The sequence below is a fragment of the Oncorhynchus masou genome, chromosome 23 (assembly GCF_036934945.1).
Source record: "Oncorhynchus masou masou isolate Uvic2021 chromosome 23, UVic_Omas_1.1, whole genome shotgun sequence".
NCBI lineage: Eukaryota > Metazoa > Chordata > Actinopteri > Salmoniformes > Salmonidae > Oncorhynchus > Oncorhynchus masou.
In genome coordinates this window covers 45116352-45138263 of record NC_088234.1, presented here as the reverse complement: position 1 = coordinate 45138263, position 21912 = coordinate 45116352, and the positions used below count along the sequence as shown (strand labels likewise).

General features: G+C 41.6%; 1 protein-coding gene and 1 pseudogene across 1 annotated transcript; both read right to left on the bottom strand.

The window, feature by feature from the left end:
- Positions 1 to 1435: 1435 nt before the first annotated feature.
- LOC135510895 (E3 ubiquitin-protein ligase TRIM35-like) lies at positions 1436 to 4961 on the bottom strand. Its single transcript, XM_064932208.1, has 7 exons — positions 4832 to 4961; positions 3967 to 4566; positions 3114 to 3209; positions 2716 to 2946; positions 2593 to 2615; positions 2380 to 2498; positions 1436 to 2259 (listed from the first exon to the last, which is right to left on the bottom strand). Exons 2-7 carry the CDS (start codon positions 4441 to 4443, stop codon positions 1688 to 1690), a joined length of 1518 nt encoding a protein of 505 aa, XP_064788280.1. The 5' UTR covers positions 4444 to 4566; positions 4832 to 4961; the 3' UTR covers positions 1436 to 1687.
- LOC135510111 (E3 ubiquitin-protein ligase TRIM35-like) lies at positions 4880 to 20492 on the bottom strand (annotated as a pseudogene).
- Between the last annotated feature and the right edge of the window lie 1420 nt (positions 20493 to 21912).

Here is a 21912-nt window from a genome sequence, read left to right as displayed (position 1 = left end):
TCTGGAATGCTGGCAAACTGGTCCAGTGTTTCGGTGTTGATTTGCTCCACTTAATGGGTGAGGCATGGAATGGAAATACACAAAATATGTACTTTTATTGAACATGACATCAATAATTATGGAATTCAATCATGACACTTGTTCTCAGTAAATTCATTAACAGCAAAGAATAGATCTGCTCCAGACAAAGTTCCAAAATGCACATTGGTGTCACAGACGTCAATGTCACCACTGGAAGTGAGGCTGTTCACCTCAATTTACAAAACAATAGACAGACAAAACCAATACACAGGAGTCACTGTGACAGACTTTACCAATACAGACGCTTCAGTATGCGATCAAGGCATCACCAGGTTATATCCTCAGTGAATAGGTGCCACAGACACCTTCTCAGGGCAGATCCTCAGCACTCCAGGGTCAGTGCCATCAGAGTTGAGACAGGGAGAGAAGTAAGGGAACAGTCTCTCTGTGAACCTGTGTTCGAACGTATAGATGAGTGACATGTCACTGGAGTCATAGAAAGAGAGCTCTACTTTCTCATAGTCCAGCTTGACCATGATCCTCTTGGGCTTCCTCTTCAGAACCAACGGGGTACCCAGGGGGCAGTTCCAGCGCTATACTGCTCACCGTTCCACATCCCCATCGCCAAGATCCCGCCCTCTGGGCTGACCATCACATTGCCTTTCCGGGCTACACCCTCCTTGGCTATGCCCAGAGTCCAGGCCTTCTTAGGCCCCACCTCCACATCCCAGCTGTGAATGCCTGAGCAGAAACCCACAGAGCCTAGCACGCTCACTGGGCTGTCGAATCGCTCAGCGTTATCAGGCACAGGCTGGGACACCCGTGTGTCGCTCACCTCCAGGAGGCTGACAAAGCTCAATGTTGACAAGAAACACTTTATTAAGAAATGTCATGAATAAACAATAAACCATTAATAAATCATGAATAAATCATGCCATTCATGAACATAAAAGTATTTAATTGTTGTATTTATACACATTTATAAGCATGATCATTCATAAGCATTTAGAACAAGTCTTACAGAATATACACTCAAATTGTCAACCTTGGTCTTAGTATTTTGTGTTTTAGTTTATTAGTTAGTCAGACCAGGGTGTGACATGGGTTTATTATGTATTGTATTTTCGTATATGGGTTTGTAGTATTTGGGATTGTAGTTGATTAGGGGTGTGTGTGTTTAATAGGTTTGGCTGCCTTCAATCAGAGTCAGGTGATTCTCGTTGTCTCTGATTGGGAACCGTATTTAGGTAGCCTGGTTTTCGCTTTGTATTTCATTGTTCCTGTCTCTGTGTTAGTTTCACCAGTCAGGCTTAATAGGTTTCAATTTATTTGTTATTCATGTATAGTTCGTTTTGTTTGTTTCACTAAATAAACATGAATATACACTCTCCTTCGAAAAAGAAGAACTTGAGTAATCATCACATTTTTTGTTTATCTTTCCATTTGACACACGCCAAGAAAATATGACTTATGATATTATATAGGACAATAATTGTTCCGTTCACATATACATCCATATATAAAATATACATCAATATATAAAATATACATCAATATATAAAATATACATCAATATATAAAATATACATCCATTGTGTTAATAATAGAAAGTGAAACATATGGATGCTTTAGCAATGTCTCCTCTAAAAAAAAGACATATTGTAATCTACAAAACTTTATCACCAACATCATGAACCAATGAGACTTTGGCAGGGCATATCTTTAGTGGCTCAGCATTGCGGCCGCTGTCACTCACACAGGGACAGAGGTAGGGCAACAATGGCTCTTTAAACTTGTCCCTGAATGTATAGATGAGTGACATGTCAGATGGGTCATAGAAAGTCACCTCTCCCGCATCATAGTCCAGAAACACTCTGACCCTCCTGGGCCTCCTCTTCAGAGTGAGACGGGTCCAGGGCCTGGTGCAGGCGCTGTACTGGCCGCCGTCCCTCAGGGACAGGGCCCAGAACCCGTGGGCAGGGTTCACACTTAGGACCCCTTTCCTACTCACACTCTCTCTCAGGACCCCCAGGTCCCATCTGGTCTTACCCGCCACCTCCACCTCCCAACAGTGACTGCCGGAACTGAAGGGGTCGGCCCCCAGCACGCAAACACACGTGTCACAGCGCTCTGGGTTGTTGGGGACGTGAGGCTTCTCTCCACTGACGCACACACTGGTCAGGTCGTCTGAGAGAGATAGCCAGGGGGCCGCGGTGTTGGGGTCCATAGTCACTGGGGCTGGGGTGAAACACAAACAGGTATGACTACAATGCTATATAACAATTTACATTTTAAAGTGTGGTACTCCGAGCATCTAGTGATCTGATAAGCATTCATTTGCTCTGGTCTAGTACTCACTGTATTGCACTTTCTCCTGCATCTTCTCCCAGATCTTGAACCTTAGGTTGCCCAGGTGTTGGGCCATATCGATCAATGCCCCTGACACAGGCTCTGGATCCTGCAATGTACAGTTGGCCCTGAAGCAAAACAAAATACAGATGGAGTGGCTGTTGTAGTAAAGGACTGTAACCACAAAGCAGGCCGAATGTGTTTGAAAAAGTAGTACCTTACCTTGCTTTGTTGTTCTTGTAAGCCTGGGGAAAGGACATAGTTGTGTGAGATAAGATGACCAAATTAGAAAATCAAATGTCTTGTATTTTAGAATGTGTATGTTTAAAGTAAGTGTCTCTGTACCTGGAGAAATGGAAGGTCGTTTGCGTCTATATCCTGTTCTATCTCTCTGATGTTGCTGGTCAAGGAGGTCATCTTCTTGGCCAGGTGTTCAATCTTCTCTGCCATTATAACTGTCTTTATGTCCACTTCCTCAGAGAGGGCAGACAGCCGGGCAACTTCCTCCAGGCGCAGGAATTGATGCAGTGCCACAAACTCATCTCTTATCTTCCTTTCTGCTTGCTTGGCCTGGCTCTGGGAGTCAATAGGTCAAAGGGTCAGTGGGTGACCTCTCATAGTTTCTGATACAATATGGAAATGGTTCATAGTGCAATACTGTTGAAAAAGGCTAGGAAAAACAAAATGTTGACAATAAAGTCAATGTTATTTCTCCGTATAATTGTTCGTTCCGTAGTACTTACCTTGATGTGTTCTGCTGTTTTCATGCAATCCTCCTTCAACTTTTGGAATGTTTCCAACTTCCTCCTCAGAGGGATGATAGATGCTTTCACTTCCTCCTGGCCACATACCGGAGGAAAATATCAATTGCATTTCCTTGACTCCTTGTGTCCTCTCTCCTCACTTCCTTCTCGAAACCCACTGGATGAGAAAGTCAGAGGTCCCTCCCCTCTGACCTTCTCCTCCAATGGGTTTTGAGAAGGAGGCGATGAGAGAGGACGAGAGAAGTCAAGGGTTTAGGCCACAGACAGTTTCAGGTATTGAGGCGCCTGTGTGCTATTAAACACAACAGACAGAATTAATGTCAATATATCATATTTGTTCTACCTACGGCGAAACCGCTTTGATTGACTCTCAGAAACTGCAAAGCCAACATTCATGCAAAATGCATGAGCTCATCTGATGCACAGATAAGAACACGAAAAAGAATAACACATTGCCAAATAACAAGACTAAGCAAACAGAACTATAGTTTCAGTGTAGTGAACAATCCCAATAAGGTGAAATTTTACATAAAATGTAAGTCATTTAGCAAACACTATTATCCAGGGTGACTGACAGTAGTGAGTGCATGCATTTTCGTGCTTGTCCTCCATGGAAATCAAACTCATAACCTTCGCGTTGTCAGCACCTGCTCTACGAACTGTGCCACACGGGCTCATCTGTTTATCATAAATGACTTCCAGTACGTACTTACGGTAATTGGAGAACTACAGTAAAACAGTAAACAGACTAATTACTGTAACACAACCAGACCAGCCTAGTGAAGTGACATGCAGTTTCTGGCCCTGAAATGACATACAATACTAGCCATACCTTGAGTTCCTGAGCAGCTTCATCCACAGGGCAGAGCTGATGAGTCCTGTGTCTCCTGGAGGTCTGACACACCGCACACAGAGCCTCCTGGTCCTCCACACAGAACAACAACAACCTCTTCCCATGGTGACTGCACTTTTCATCCTCATCCGGTACCAACCCACTCCTCCCTCCTGACTCCCTCCTTCCCTGGCTCTCCTTCTCCCCCTCTCTCGTCTCATCCTGCTTGGTGGTATTGTGGCTCCTCTCCCTCGCTAAGGTCTCCACGATGTTCCTCAGAGCCAGGTTACTGGGTGGAGCGTCGGTTAGGGAATGTTTGCGGCAGACGGGGCACTTTTTGATGACCTGAGTGTTCCAGTAGTTGTCCAGGCAGCTCCTGCAGAAGCTGTGGCTGCAGCCCAGCACCACAGGGTCAGTGAAAACATCGCAGCACACAGGGCAGGACATGTCGTCCTCCAGGGTCCAGGTGGCAGCCATGATGGAGAGATGTGTGCTTGTTCTGAGCTGGTGTACCTACCGTAGGGTGGCTGGGCTAGGGACTGATGACGCTGTCTGGAATGCTGGCAAACTGGTCCAGTGATTCGGTGTTGATTTGCTCCACTTAATGGGTGAGGCATGGAATGGAAACACACAAAATATGTACTTTTATTGAACATGACATCAATAATTATGGAATTCAATCATGACACTTGTTCTCAGTAAATTCATTAACAGCAAAGAATAGATCTGCTCCAGACAAAGTTCCAAAATACACATTGGTGTCACAGACGTCAATGTCACCACTGGAAGTGAGGCTGTTCACCTCAATTTACAAAACAATAGACAGACAAAATCAATACACAGGAGTCACTGTGACAGACTTTACCAATACAGACGCTTCCGTATGCGATCAAGGCATCACCAGGTTATATCCTCAGTGAATAGGTGCCACAGACACCTTCTCAGGGCAGATCCTCAGCACTCCAGGGTCAGTGCCATCAGAGTTGAGACAGGGAGAGAAGTAAGGGAACAGTCTCTCTGTGAACCTGTGTTCAAACGTATAGATGAGTGACATGTCACTGGAGTCATAGAAAGAGAGCTCTACTTTCTCATAGTCCAGCTTGACCATGATCCTCTTGGGCTTCCTCTTCAGAACCAACGGGGTACCCAGGGGGGCAGTTCCAGCGCTATACTGCTCCCCGTTCCACATCCCCATCGCCCAGATCCCGCCCTCTGGGCTGACCATCACATTGCCTTTCCGGGCTACACACTCTTTGGCCACGCCCAGAGTCCAGGCCTTCTTAGGCCCCACCTCCACCTCCCAGCTGTGAATGCCTGAGCAGAAACCCACAGAGCCTAGCACGCTCACTGGGCTGTCGAATCGCTCAGCGTTATCAGGCACAGGCTGGGACACCCGTCTGTCACTCACCTGCAGGAGAACCCCAGAGATCAGTAGATCAGTGTTTGCAGAATTTACATCCAGGGTCACAGGGGCTGGGACAGAAAGAGTGGGAAGGTTAGACGGCCACCGGGTTAGATACATGGATGTTGGTACACTGTGTTGCTGGCTGTATGAACAGAACATGAGTAAGCAGTTTGTCACTGGGTCAGAAATCAGAACATTGGTCAACAGTTCATGTTTTGGCAATCAGAACATGCGTCAGCAGTTTGTGTTTCAGCAACCTTAACATGATTGAGCATTTTGTCAATGAGTCCGTCACAGTCATGGAAAAAGTAACCAATTGTCATACTAAAAGTAATTAAACCTTAACAGAAAATGACTCTATTAAAAGTGAGTCATCCTGTAAAATACTACTTCAGTAAAAGTATAGAATTATCATGTTTTAACTATAATTAAGTATCAAAAGTAAATGTAATTGATAAAATATTCTTAAGTACCAGAAGTAAAAGTAAAAGTGTAAATAGTTTAAAATTCCTTCTATTAAGCCAAGCAGACGGCACTATTTTCTTGTTTTAATATACGGATACCCAGGGGCACACTCCAACACTCAGACATAATTGACAAACAAAGCATTTGTGTTAAGTGAGTCCGCCAGGTCAGAGGCAGTAGGGATGACCCGGATGTACTCTTAATAACTGTGTGAATTGGACCATTTTCCTGTTCTGCTCAGCATTCAACATGTAAAAGTAATTTTGGGCCGTCAGTACAGATACCAAAACATCTTCACCACCAAAGTCCATTTGATGTAACAAAGCTGTCCAATACTTTTAAAATATCCTCTCATGTTGTCTTCCTTAATTAACCCCCCATAAAAGTAACAGACATATACCAGGAGCTGTGCCAGGCCCGCCACGTCTGTTGACTCATCCAGCTGTAATGCATATAATTCACTGGCTTGTATGCAAAGCAGTAATTATTTCAATTTCATCTCCTGCCATGTCACAGATTTGTCATGAAACCGTGCTGTTTAATGAAGGCATTGTTTGTATAGATTCTTTGGTCTTTTCCCCCCAGCATTATCCCAGCCATAGCCGGGGAAGCAGGAAGAATTAAGTCCTCCACAATAGTATGGGGCTTGCTTGTCCTAGCCACTCGGTAGCTCACCATATAAGACTCTTCTTGCCCCTTCTTATTCATGGTATCTGTTGCTTTTATACATGTCTTACTACTTGAAAGTCATCTTAATTCTCGCTCAAAAATGTCCTGTGACTTATTTTTCAAATTGTCATGTTTTGTTTCTAAATGTCTGCCCAAGTCTGAAGGTTTCATTGAGTTGTGAGATAGTAGTTTTGCACATACAACACACTGTGGCTGAGGGAAGGCACTACTCCCAATATAAGTGAACTCCAAATCAATGTATTTCTCATCATATTTGCGCCTCTTTGATGGTCCAGCATCCCTGTCTATTGTTTGGTGCTTTCCTGGGTAAGGGGGCAGTAGCTCTTCGGCTGCATCAGATTCACAACTGTCAGTGTCCAAGCTACCTGGGCTAACAACAAATGTAGAATTACTGATGCTAGCATTGGAAGTGCTTGTGGAAGCAGAACAACTTGTGTCGTCGACAGGTGTAGGTGTAGTACTGCTGGTAGAGCTGGTATGTGTCTCTATGGAAGCGGGCCTCACTTTTTTTTACCATTTATCAATTTTCGAGCAAACGGAATGAGCAGCAGCTACGTTTGGCTACATACAGACTGTTAGTGGAATTCCCACGAGAGAGTAACGGTTAATGTGATTGGATGTTAATTATTTGACTAGGCTACCTGTATTTCACATTGTGTTGTTATTTCGCTGAACACTAGATGGTTGAATTTTATTTTTGGCAGTGAAACGAGAAAGAAACTCAGCCAAATGTACAGCCCCATTGGAAAATATAAATGGACTGTTAGAACATGTGAAGAATCTAGAATAGCCTCCCCTTAGAGATCAAGCAAAGATTTTTTTTAAATAGCTTTAAAAAGCAGGCAAAGGTTTTCATTTGGACAATGTTGTCTTAGTAAGAGAAACCCCTCCACTGCCCCTTGTGCCCCACTACTGCTGGTCAGGTGTATGTATTTGAAAAATAGTTATGATGTGCAATGAATAGTTTTTTAAGGTTGAAATGTGAAATTAATGTATGGTTGATTTTCAAGGATAAGGAAATGTGCAGTGAATAGTGTCACTTTTTAAGATGCCAATTTAAATGAATGTATTTATGGTTGTTTGTAATTTTGTCTTGCCGTTTAATCATTATATACAGTTGAAGTCGGAAGTTTAAATACACTTAGGTTGGAGTCATTAAAACTTTTTTCAATCACTCCACAAATTTCTTGTTAACTAACTATAGTTTTGTCAAGTCGGTTAGGACATCCACTTTGTGCATGACACAAGTACAGACAGATTATTTCACTTATAATTCACTGTATCACAATTTTAGTGGGTAAGAAGATTACATACACTAAGTTGACTGTGCCTTTATACAGCTTGGAAAATCCCCAAAATTATGTCATGGCTTTAGAAGCTTCTGACAGACTAATTGACATAATTTGAGTCATCATTTCAATGCCTACCTTCAAACTCAGTGCCTCTTTGCTTGATATCATGGGAAAATCAAAAGAAATCAGCCAAGACCTCAGAAAAAAATATTGTTCATCCTTGGGAGCAATTTCCAAAAGCCTGAAGGTACCACGTTCATCTGTACAAACAATAGTACGCAAGTATAAACACCATGGGACCACGCAGCCGTCATACCGCTCAGGAAGGAGACGTGTTCTGTCTCCTAGAGATGAACGTACTTTGGAGCAAAAAGTGCAAATCAATCCCAGAACAACAGCAAAGGACCTTGTGAAGGTATTGGAGGAAACAGGTATAAAAGTATCTATATCCACAGTAAAACGAGTCCAATATCGACAAGGAAGCTGCTCCAAAACCGCCATAAAAAAATCCAAACTACGGTTTGCAACTGCACATAGGGACAAAGATCTTACTTTCTGGAGAAATGTCCTCTGGTCTGATGAAACAAAAATAGAAGTGTTGGCCATAATGACCATCGTTATGTTTGGAGGAAAATGGGGAGGCTTGCAAGCCGAAGAACACCATCCCAACCGTGAATCACGGGAGTGGCAGCATCATGTTGTGGGGGTGCTTTGGTGCAGGAGGGACTGGTGCACTTCACAAAATAGATGGCATCATGTGGATGGAAAATTACATGGATATATTGAAGCAACATCTCAAGACATCAGTCCGGAAGTTAAAGCTTGGCCACAAATGGGTCTTCCAAATGGACAATGACCCCAAGCATACTTCCAAAGTTGTGGCAAAATGGCTTAAGGACAACAAAGTCAAGGTATTGGAGTGGCCATCATCAGCCCTTACCTCAATCCTATAGAACATTTATGTGCAGAAATTAAAAAGCGAGCAAGGAGGCCTACAAACCTGACTCAATTACAACAGTTCTGTCAGGAGGAATGGGCCAAAATTCACCAAACTTATTGCGGGAAGCTTGTGGAAGGCTACCCGAAACATTTGACCCAAGTTAAACAATTTAAAGGCAATGCTACCAAATACTAATTGAGTGTATGTAAAATTCTGACCCACTGGGAATGTGATGAAAGAAATGAAAACTGAAATAAATCACTCTCTACTATTATTCTGACATTTCACATTCTTAAAATAAAGTGGTGATCCTGAATGACCTAAGACACAGGGAATTTTTACTTGAATTAAATGTCAGAATTGTGAAAAACTGAGTTTAAAAGTATTTGGCTAAGGTGTATGCAAACTTCCGAATTCAACTGTAAGTTATTGTTTTTACCATTGAGGACCAACCATGTTGTAAACAAGCGTTGTAATTAATACTGTTAAGTTTGTCCACATTTTGCTGTACTTGTTTCTTAACCAAAATAAATTCAATTCAATAACAAAATGCAGCCACCCAAAAATACGACTTAAGTAGTACTTTAAAGTATTTTTAGTTAAGGAATTTTCATCACTGGTCAGTCAGGAATTCCAACATGAGTCAGCTTTTTTGTGAGGAATCAGACTGGCTCAGAAAAGGTACATATTGTTGTTGCTTCACCCGGGATTCAAGGCTATGAAAGAGTGCTATAGGCTGGAGTCTGGATATTGGACTGTAATGTTTCGAAATGGATCATTGTGCTGCGCCATGGAAGCAAGTCAATTATTAACCTCAAAATGTGGACTTTTGCTTATAAAATCTGTGTACTCACTGTATTCAACCATTTTCTGCATTTTCTCCCAGACCTTGAACCTCAGGTTGCCCAGGTGTTGGGCCACGTCTATCAGTGTCCCTGATACAGGCTCTGGATCCTGCAGTATACTGAAATTACATACCATACACACATTTTGTGTCAATACTGTTGGAGACTGATCAAATATTTGACTTATGACGATCATTGTAAAGTTGCATAACCGTCTTTCAAGTCCTTGTATATCGGAAACAAAAACACATGGATCACAGTACAAAAAAAAACATCATTATTTGAGAAAGCCTCAGTACATTCAACAGTTGTACCGTGAACATTGTTCAAATATGTGAGATGAACCTGCAAGAATGAGACATCATCTGTTTTCATCCTGTGCTGTATGTCTGAGATTCTCTCAGAGAGGGAAGTCATGTCGCTGGTGAGGCGGTTGATCCTCTCAGTCAGTAACCCGGTCTTCTTGCTCTCCTCCTGTTCCAGAGCTTCCAGTCTGGCCTCCTCTTCCGCTCTCAGGAACTGGCAGAGCTTCGCAAACTCACTCTTGATCTGTCCTGCTGTGGTCTGGGCCTGGGTCTGAAACGATGCAATAAGATAGACATGTAGCATCTGTGTAAATATCTTTGTATTACCGTTGTAATATTGTGTTATTTAGCTAGCGGCATACCTTGATGCATTGTGCTGCACGCTCTCTTGATGCTCTCGCTTGCTTTACGTCCGGTTCCAGTTTCTCTGGAAGGTTGTAGAGCAGTGAAGTGAGTTCACCTCTGGGTAGATAATGGAAGAGTGTGGGGATAGTGGTGGAGAGATAAGGAGGGGTTACAGTAGATAAAGGATGGAAATTAAACAAGTTTCTCAACTATTCTGTGTTTACAGTATATTGAATATATTGAATATATTGAGTTGCGACGGGAACTTGGTTAGCAAGCGGAAAAGCCTGCAAGTACATGTGTATTCCTGCCTGCACAGTACCTTACTCCATTGCACTTCCTTCCTTCACTGACAGGAGCTTGTGTTTGGCATGCAGCTCGGTCTCCACACACACAGCACAAACAAGTTCCTCACACTCCTTACAGGAAAACCTGAGCTTCTTGTTATGTATGGAACACCGCACAAGACACACTGCTCTCCCCTCATTCCCCTCCTTCTCCTCTCTCTGCAGGTAGGCCTCCACTATGTTCCTCAGGTTCATGTTGGACACGGAGGGATGGAAATCGGCCATGGAAGGCCTTCGCCTGCAGATGGGGCATTCGCGCTGCTTTTGTTGTATCCATGCTGGTGTTTCCAGGCAGCCGCGGCAGAAGCTGTGTTGGCATTTCAGACTCACGGGGTCCAGGAAAAATTCAAAGCAGATGGGACAGCTGAGCTCGTCCTCCAGAGCTGCTGTAGGTCGCTGCTGGAGCATCCTCTTCCTCAGGTAGAGTCAGGTAAAGGCCTTTCTCTTCAGAATACAGTATGAACTAGCGACTGTACATTTGTACATGCATCATTACAACCGTACCCTTTCCATCGCTTGTTCACCAACCCACTGCACGGAATGTAGGTTTACAGTGCTTGATTACCTATTAGCATTTAGGCCGTACCTGTGATCAAAGTTTATCCCAGTTATCCAATTCATGCCAAGGCAGAGGTCGCATAACATAGCAATGAAGTCATTCCTTTGGCACATGTTGCTGTATCTCAAGTAAGTGTTAGTGTCTCAGTCGTTCAACAACAACACCCCGACAGAAATAGCCACACTTGGTGTCATGTACAACAGATCCAAGGCACTGAACAAAGCAGTGTAGATGCCTGGTATCTGTTGTCTTGTAAGAATGTTTGATGGGGGAAAAAGCTATTACTGTAGGACTAATAACTGGTTGGCACTGATTAACCAATAATCACTGGTTGGCACTAATTTGACACTGGGGTGGTAACAGCCTCAGCCATAATTGCCAGTCTGACACACTGACCAATCAACTTCAAAAAGCTTCTACTTTGAGAGGTGATCCTCCATAACGCATGGATTCTGATAGCAGAACCAGTTAAAAAGCTTTGGCATCTTGTAACCCAGCACCATTTGAACTGCAACCCGGCATAACAAGCTCTGTCAGGCTCAGAGTAGCCTCACAAGTCAGCAGACCCTCAGCTCGTGACTATTATATAATAGGATTCTGTTGTGACGTTCAGTTGTGAAAGCTGCCAAAAGGGGGCAGTAAAGCACTGCTATGGCAACTGTATTGTAGTCAGTCACAACGGATGATGTCTGGGGCCCATTCTTCAGAGGCTATTAAGTGAATATTGATTATTTGGCAGATGAAATCCCATGTTACGTTTTAGGGCACAGCTCTAGGCAGACATGAGAGCATCTAATCAAATAAAGTGTTTTACACAATACTGCTTCTAGTCACATTATTATTTTAAATGGGATACTTAAAATGTTCTGATGCAATCTATCACAGGCTCCATCTTCTTCCTTCAAACTTTCTTCCAAATACTCTTCTTATTTATCTCTCACCCAAATGCTTTACCCCCCATTCTCTGCCACAGACACCTAATTGTAACAGTCTGAAATACCCATTTAACCATTCCACCCAGGAGACATTTCTCTTTCCCTAAGTGTTCCAGACATAAGGGATTTTGCCAAACTTGATGTAAGTTCATTCCACTATCACTTTCATTTCCATTTGACACCATTAGAGAGGTCCGTTTATTTCGGATTTGTGTCCATCTTCGTTGTGATGTATGACCTTTCCACATTCTACCTGTATGCCTATTATTAGTTGACCTTTGATTCATTTTGTAATAGTAGTGCTCTATAAGTTTGGGTCATAATTTCTTGTTGAGCAGGATTTGGTATTAGTAGTTCTAGTGAGATCATGATAGGATCCTGTTTTGGGACACTGGAGACTAAAGTAGTCTGAAGTATAGAAGGCATTAAGCTGACAATCAATATCTGTGTCTGTCCCCATTCTGATCAGACAAACATATTGTTGAGTCTACACCATTGTCTCATGTCTGCATCACATCCAGCCTGTCCGGGTTTGGCCGGGGTAGGCCGCCATTGTGATTTGCCTAGTTAAATAAAGGTAAAAAAAAATCTATAATAATGTAAAAAAAATACTTCAGAGAGTGTGAAGTCCATCTGCACTGATCTGTCTGATAGTTCATCCTCAAAATGTTACCAAGGTGACATCATCCACTGAACCGCCTTTCATCCTCAAAATGTTACCAAGGTGACATCATCCACTGAACCGCCTTTCATCCTCAAAATGTTACCAAGGTGACATCATCCACTGAACCGCCTTTGTGGTTGTAGAATCAGTATCTATGATGTTTGAAATGTGCACAAAAATGTCTGCTTGCTGCCTGAACCAGGATCAAATCAATCAATATGAAATGAAAGGCAGGGATGCTAACAATGCCAGTTCACTCAATGCTGAATACTCCTTCTAGCTAGCTAGCTAGCTAGTGTAGGGAAGTTCTAGCTAATGCACAAATTAGCTTTCATTATATCTGTTCTGCCATGAGTAGTGCGCAGAGTTTTACAGCACAGCCGACTGATACAGCACAGCTGACAGCTTTCCGCAACGTTATCTCGTTGGTCAAATGTTACAAAGTAGCAAGGCACAGTACCAGCTTTCAGAGTCAGATACATGTGCTTTTTTTAACAGTCCCAAAACTTTGTTGCTGTACAACTTCATCAACAAGCTGGCAAACTAGCTACCGTATGGCCATTCAAACAAGCTTGCACTAGGGTGCTAGCTGTAGCAAGTTTGCCGTATTAGCCAATGCGTCATAGCTACCGAGAGCAGAGCAATTTTCAGAATCAGAAACTAGTGTTTTGCCGATGAGACATGACTGACTGGGTGTTATCGGTCAGAGTTCTGAGATTTAAACAGAAATTATATTCCTTTTCTACTGGTCTCTCTCTCTCAGGATTTTTTTATTTTTTTTTAACAAAATGAGTGAAGAATGATGGAGTGGAGCTTTCTTCCGTACAGTGGCCAGGAGACTGACAAATTGCTCATGTGAGAGAGATGGGGAACAGTGAATAGTGCCCCTAGGCACACTGGGCAGTCTCAGTACTTACTCACAAAAGGGGGAGGGCTAATGGAGAGTTTTAGAGAGAGAATGACTGTGGTCTTTCTCATTTGTGCTCTGTTTCTCCTCTGAATCAGTGAAGCATGTTTGCCCCAGACAGAGCCCTGTGAATGCAGCCCAGCATTAAGCGCCGTTGGCCTCCTATAACAAGCTAAGACATGCTGTTTGGGGGTTTCTACTGAGCTGCTCATGTCCACCACTCACTTACCAATCCATAACTGCTTACTTGAGTTCATTGTTCATGTATCGGCACGACCAAAGCAGTTTATATCAAGGAGATGTATTACTTTGTGTTGATGATTTGAATCCCCTCGGTTTCAAGGATGAATGTAACTGGTGATTGTTCAGATGTTTACATTGCTGAAGCAATAATAAAAGTTGGTAAACTCAAATATGGTCTTCTGGAAGGCTTTGTATTGTCTGGTAGGCGGTGGGAGAGGCTACATAACTGACTCTGTAAATAAATTGGAAATACAGTACCATTCAAAAATGTGGATATTGGCGTATTGCTGCGGAATGCCTAGGTAGCCATGCTGGTTAAGTGTGCCTTGAAGTCTAAATAAATCACCAACAGTGTCACCAGCAAAGCACCCCCACACCATCGCACCTCCTCCTCCATGCTTCACAGTGGGAACCAAAAGTGCGGAGATCCTCCATTCACCTACTCTGCATCTCACAAAGACATGTTGGTTGGAACAAAAAATCTCAAATTTGGACTCATCAGACCAAAGGACACATTTCCACCGGTCTTATGTCCATTGCTCATGTTTCTTGGCCCAAGCAAGTCTCTTCTTATTAATGGTGTCCTTTAGTAGGGGTTTCATTGCAGCAAATCGACCATGAAGGTCTGATTGACGAAGTCTCCTCTGAACAGTTGATGTTGAGATCAACAATACAGTGCCTTTAGAAAGTATTCATACCCCTTAATTCATGCCACATTTTGTTGTGTTACAGACTCAATTTTAAATGGATTTAATTGAGATGTTTTTGTCACTGGCATACACACAATACCACATAATGTAAAAGTGGAATTAAGTCGTTCTAAAATGTTTACTAATTAATAACACATGAAAAGCTGCTATGTCTTGAGTCAATAAGTATTCAACCCCTTTGTCTTGGCAAGCCTAAATAAGTTCAGGAGTAAATCATTTCTTAACGAGTCGCTTAATAAGTTGCATGGGCTCAATCATTGTGCAATAATAGTGTTTAACATACATTTTGAATGACTACCTCATCTCTGTACCCCACACATACATTTATCTGTACGGTCCCTCTGTTGAGCAGTGAATTTCATTTTTTTTTTTTTTTTTTTTTTACTTTGAAACAAAAATATATGCCTAACACATATGGTTATAGGCTTTTAAAAAAGAAGACACCTGTACCATGTCAGATATAGAGTTGAAATGTATTCAATTTTGAGGTTGCATCCCAATATTACACTTTATACAGTATACATCACAGAAGACTGAAATATAACAAAACCGTTTGACACAAAAACACCAGAATTTCTGAGTTTTTGTAAAAAATAATATTTATTAATCATGAAAAATATTAATGACATTCCACCTATGAGGCCACTAGAGGGCGATTTGGTCATTTGACTGCAGGAACAGTTACCGAGTGTAATGGCTGTGATAGGAGAAAACTGAGGACAGATCAACAACATTATAGTTCCTCTACAATAATTTGTATTTTTTATTTATTTGAACCTTTATTTAACTCAGCAAGTCAGCAATCTTTTGGTTACTGGCCCAACACTCTAACAAATAGGCTACCTGCCAGCTAACCTAATTGACGGAGTGAAAAGAAGGGAGCCTGTACAGAATAAAAATATTCCAAAACATGCATCCTGTTTGCAACAAAACACTAAAGTAATACTGCAAAAAATGTACTTTTTGTCCTGAATACAAAGTGTTATGTTTGGGGCAAACCCAATAAAACACATTACTGAGTACCACTCTCCATATTTTCAAGCATAGTGGTGGCTGCATCATGTTATGGGTATGTTTGCAATCGTTAAGGACGGCGGAGTTCTTCAGGATACAAAAGACACAGAAAGGAGCTAAGCACAGGCAAAATCCTAGAGAAAAACCTTGCTCTGCTTTCCAGAGTGGGAGATGAATTCACCTTTCAGGACAATAACCGAAAGCACAAGGCCTACACTGTAGTTGCTTACCAAGAAGACTGTGAATGTTCCCGAGTAGCTGTTACAGTTTTGACTTAAAACTACTTGAAAATGTATGGCAAGACCTCAAAATGTTTGTCTAGCAATGATCAACAACCAATTAGACAGAGATTGAAGAATTTTGAAGATAATAAATGGCCAAATGTTTCACAATCCAGGTGTGGAAAGCTCTTAGAGACTTACCCAGAAAGACAGCTGTAATCGCTGCCAAAGGTGCTTCTGCAACATACTGACTCAGGTGTGCGAATACTTATGTAAATTTGATATTTCTGTATTTATTTATTTTGTTCTATGCTAAACATTTCTTAACATGTTTCCACTTAGTCTTTATGGGATATTATGTGTAGATGGGTGAGAATTTTTAATTTATTTTGAAATCAGGCTGTAACACAACTAAATGTGTAATAAGTCAAGGGGTATGAATAAGGGACAGTATAGACAACTTTGACTTTGCAGCTGACCCATTGAGTGGAAATCGCTCAGTTCTGCCTCCATGGCAAGATTCATGACAATAAACGTCAACCTGCCACATATCCCCACTAGCCATTAATCACTAAGAAACCGCACCGACCAACTGCTGTGTACACTGTGCTTTTCCCATCATACTGAACCTACTCCAACACACACATCAAAAAAACACACATTCACAAAGCAATAAAGAATAAAATGGCAATAATAACAAAGTCCCTGGAGTCCCTGGCCCTTTGCCACTGTGCTGTGGACGTGGCACAGCAGAGTCCATGATTAATATCACAATTCAATAGAATATCAGCCCCACAATATTTAATACTCTCAGCAGGCCAGCAATAGAACCGACATTAAGTGAAAGGCTTGTTTTCTTTCTCAGCCTGTGAATCTGGCTAGAGGTTTATTAACATGTTGAAATGAATTGTGACCATGGGTGAACGGCTGGGCAGGACACTCGCTAATAGATGGAGATTACCAACGTCTGGGGGGAGAGGAGAGAATTTCACTGGCAGCTCACGTCTGAACCGCAAACCCCCGGATCTTATGAACAGAGACCATGAATTATTCACATTGAAATATGAGGTTATATTTTATTGAAAAGCTTTAAGTTTAGCCAAGGCTGGGCTATGCATCATTCACAGTTGCCAGGGTTGAGAGCGGTGAAGTGGAGCAGAACTGGCCACTGGAAATAAAACGCAATAAAACTTTGATGCATGTCTGTTGCTCTACTTGTTGTTGGTTTTGGTACAGCTGTTACAGTACAGTCCCATAGAAGGAGCAGTCTCCACGTCACACAGTTACAAAGCTTCAGATTTGATCCTAGTCAACAATGGCAGTCGGAAAACAGGTTGTTGATAAGATAAGCCCGTCTCCATGGCCGAGGGTGGTCTAGTGGTTGCTGCCGCTGCCTTCAGAGCACCCATGTTTGCCCACGCTGCCGTGGGTTTGAGTCTGGCCCACGCTCTACTAGCTAACCGTCTCTTCATCTGGCTGTCCTGTCTCTCTTCACTGTTTGTGTTTCTCTGAAGGTCCAATGAAGCTGTTTTTTTATTTCAACATCAAATCATTTCTGGGTAATATGAAGTATGTTAATGTGATCGTTTTCAATTAAAATGGTAAACAAAGATAGCTTCTTAAAGAGCAATTTCACTAGCAAGAATTTAGCGAGGACTATTGTTAAAAGGAGCTGTTATTGGCAGAGAGGTTTGGAACTCTCTTTTGTATTGGTCTATTAACTCATTTCCCTCCTGGGGATGGTACCAGAAAGGCCAACACTCCGTCCCACCAAAACAGGCTGACATTTCAGCAGGACTTTTCAAACAGCTTTTACACTTAAAGGACATTATCATCAATTTAACAATTTTACAGTATTAGTGCGGAAAATTATGTAAAAGTACAGGAATATCTGGAGATTGACTGCACCGGGCCTAATATACATGTCACTGTGACACACAGAGCTGAGATATCCTTGCCTCAGCCAAGTGGCAGCAAGAGTTCCTCTGAAATATGTTTCCCCCCTGTGAATACAGTCTCAGGGCTTTACTTTAATAAACCAATAGTACATCTTAGTGCACTCATTCAGCACAGTTTAGTTGTGGGTGTGTCAGAAATATGTATTTTTTTATCCTAATCCACTGATTCCTCGTTTGGTCTCTTCTCTGCGCCTGGGTCCAACTTCATCACATTACAATATAGGCATGTTTGTTCTACATAACATATTTCTATCTGAATGTTCTGGCGTTAGCGTAAAGTGGCAGGCTTTCTATGAATGAATAAGTTGTAGGTGTAACGAGGGCTTGATCACTGACTGGCCAATGAAAACCTGCCTCAAAGCTTTTCATGTGGTTGCCTCAAGTTGCATGTTTCCTGTGTTTGATGTAGCGTTGTCCTAAACTCAGGCAAGAGAGCGTGAATGTTTGTCCTATCTGTTGAAGAAAGGCCTACTAGTTTATTAAATACATACAGTAACCCTATAATAGGCCTAGTTAAATCCTGTTTTGCATGTAAAAAAAATGTATTGGCTTCAACATGGGAATATTAGCCAACACATTGCATTCGCATTTCGGCATCCGAATTCCCACGATTTGACCTTTTTAAGTTCAGAGGACAGTGAAGAGGAATTATTTGTAACAAAATGATCACTGTAAATCAATAAGCAGACTTTTTCACCACTTGATGTTTTTAAGTAGGCTTCCTACATAATGACATCTGTCATTCAATGGGCACTTAATGAGTCTACTAAGCTAACATATGGAATTGTTTTAAGGTGGACACATCATGGATTATTAAGCTATTTTATTTGGAATTTTAGGACCCCTGTATGTATTGAAAAAATATACAGTATACTGTATACAGTGCATTTGGAAAGAATTCAGACCCCTTGACTTTTTCAAAATTTTGTTACAATACTGCCTTACTCTAAAATGGATTAAATAAAAATGTTATTCATCAATCTATACACAACACCCCATAATGACAAAGCGAAAAACAAGTTTTTAGACATTTTTGCAAATGTGTTAAAAACAGAAATACCCTATTTACATAAGTATTCAGAATCTTTGCTATGAGACTCGAAATTGAGCTCAGTTGCGTCCCGTTTCCACTGATCATCCTTGAGATGTTTGTACAACTTGATTGGAGTCCACCTCTGGTAAATTGTCATTATGGGGCATTGTGTGTAAATTGATGAGGAAAAAAACAATTTAATCCATTTTAGAATATGGCTGTAACTTAACAAAGAAGAAGAAAAAAGTCCATTAAAATAACATCAAATTGATCAAAAACACAGTGTAGACATTGTTAATGTTATAAATGACTTTTGTTGCGGGAAACAGCAGATTTATTTATGGAATATCTACATAGGCGTACAGAGACCCATTATCAGCAACCATCACTGTTCCAATGGCATGCTGTGTTAGCTAATCCAAGTTCATAATTTTAAAAGGCTAATTGATCATTAGAAAACCATTTTGCAATAATGTTAACACAGCTGAAAACAGTTGTGCAGCTTAAAGAAGATGTAAAACTGGCCTTCTTTAGACTAGTTGAGTATCTGGAGCATCAGCATTTATGGGTTTGATTACAGGCTCAAAATGGCCAGGAACACATAACTTTCTGAAACTCGTCAGTCTATTCTTGTCCTGAGAAATTAAGGCTATTCCATGCGAGAAATTGCCAAAGAAACTGAAGATCTCATACAACGCCCTTCATAGGACAGCGCAAACTGTCTCTAACCAGAATAGAAAGAGTGGGAGGCCCCGGTGCACAACTGAGCAAGAAGACAAGTACATCAGAGTGTCTAGTTCAAGAAACAGATGTCTCACAAGTCCTCAACTGGCAGCTTAATTAACTAGTACCTGCAAAACACCAGTCTCAATGTCAACAGTGAAGAGGCGACTCTGGGATGCTGACCTTCTAGGCAGAGTTGCAAAGAAAAAGCCATAGGCAAAAGAACACATATACTGGACAGAGGAAGATTGGAAAAAGATGTTATGGATAGATGAATCTAAGTTTGAGGTGTTCGGATCACAAAGAAGAACATTCGTGAGATTCATTAAAAAATGAAAGATGCTGGAGGAGTGCTTGACACCATCTGTCAAGCATGGTGCAGGCAATGTGATGGTCTGGGGGTGCTTTGGATGTGATAAAGTGGGAGATTTGTACAGGGTAAAAGGGATCTCCATTTTGCAACGCCATGCCATACCATGTGTATGTGACAAATAAAATTTGATTTGATTTGATTTGGGACGCTGCTTAATTGGAGCTAATTTCCTTTTACAACAGGACAATGACCCAAAGGACACATGCTCCAAACTATGCAAGAACTATTTAGGGAAGAAGCAGTCAGCTGGTATTCTGTCTATAATGGAGTGGCCAGCACAGTCACCGGATCTCAACCCTGTTGTGCTGTTGTAGGAGCACCTTGACCATATGGTACGTAAGAAGTGCCCATCAAGCCAATCCAACTTTGTGGGAGGTGCTTCAAGAAGCATGGGGTGAAATCTCTTCAGATTACCTCAACAAATTGACAAGTAGAATGCCAAAGGTCTGCAAGGCTGTAGTTGCTGCAAATGGAGGATTCTTTGACAAAGCAAAGTTTGAAGGACACAATTATATTTAAATTAAAAATCATTATTTATTACCTTTTCAACATCTTGGCTATAATTCCTATTCATTTTGCAACTCATTTCATGTATGGTTTCATGGAAAACAAGGACATTTCTAAGTGATCTCAAACATTTGAAAGGTAGTGTATGTAAAGAAATTTACTAAAAAAATAATATTTTTGCTTTGTCATTATGGGATATTGTGTGTAGATTGATGAGTAAAAAAATATATTTAATACATTTTAGAATAAGGCTGTAAAGTAACAAAATGTGGGAAAAGTCAAGGGGTCTGAATACTTTCCGAATGCACTGTATTTCTCACTTGTTTACCCATTTACAGAGTAAAAAAATGCTTTAATGCACAATTTAATCTGGCACTCTAGAAAGAGCTCCCGTAGTGACTGTGCAGCAGCCCGTTCATTCACCCTGCCTACTTATCATAACCTGTCAAACCATCATATTGGTATTAATTCTATTCGTTGTTATTTCAGACAATCATGTACGGACACTACAATTGGATAAATACAGTTCACACAGCTAATTATCACACAGAAACCTCAACATTTATGTTAAACTGCAATCAAGATGAAAGACCAGTAAACTGTGGAACAGCCTCTCTCCCGTGTCTCCAAAGCCCAATCTCCATCTCTTTACCTACTCACACCAGGGATAATTGGCTGAGGTTCTCAACCTCTTCAACCCATGTTCACAATATGGGAATAATTCAAGGCTTCAAGTTCATTTGCAGTATGACAATAGAAAAATCCTATCAGATTTTGGAACTAGTCCTATTGGACTCCTATGGGATGCTATCCTATAATATTGAATCTCACGGGATCTTATAGGATTACTGTAATGAACACGATAGGAGACAAGAGAGCTGGTTTCAAGTGCAGGGCGCAGCAGGTGTTTCTTGGTAAAGGACCACAGGAGGAGGCAGGTAGCTGGGTCCAGGGCCAGGCAGAAGGACATACACAGGGGGTCCAAAAAGGCAACAGTACAGGCACGGAAAAGGCTAGTAACGTCGTCCGGGAGATCAGACAATGGGTTGATAACAGGAGGGCCAAAACTATCATACACGGGAGGATTAAATTACAGGAAACCCAGCACTCTGAATAGAAGCATGTCAAAAACAAACAATACCTCACAGTGATGGGGTGCAAAGAACTGAACTAAATAGTGTGTGATAATGACATACAAGTGTGTGAACAGGTGATCAGAATTCGGGTGATTGGGATCTGGAGAGTGAGCTGCGTTCAGGGGATCTACAGTATGTGTTGGAGAGTGTGAGCTGGAAAATGGGCTGGAAAGTGAGCTGTGTTCAGGGGATCTATGTGTATGAGAGTGAGTTGGAAGCAGACGTTACAATTACAATATAAGAACCCAATAGAAAAATCCTATCAGATTTTGGGAACCAGTCCTATTGGACTCCTATGGAATTCTATCCTATAGGATTTTATGCTCTAG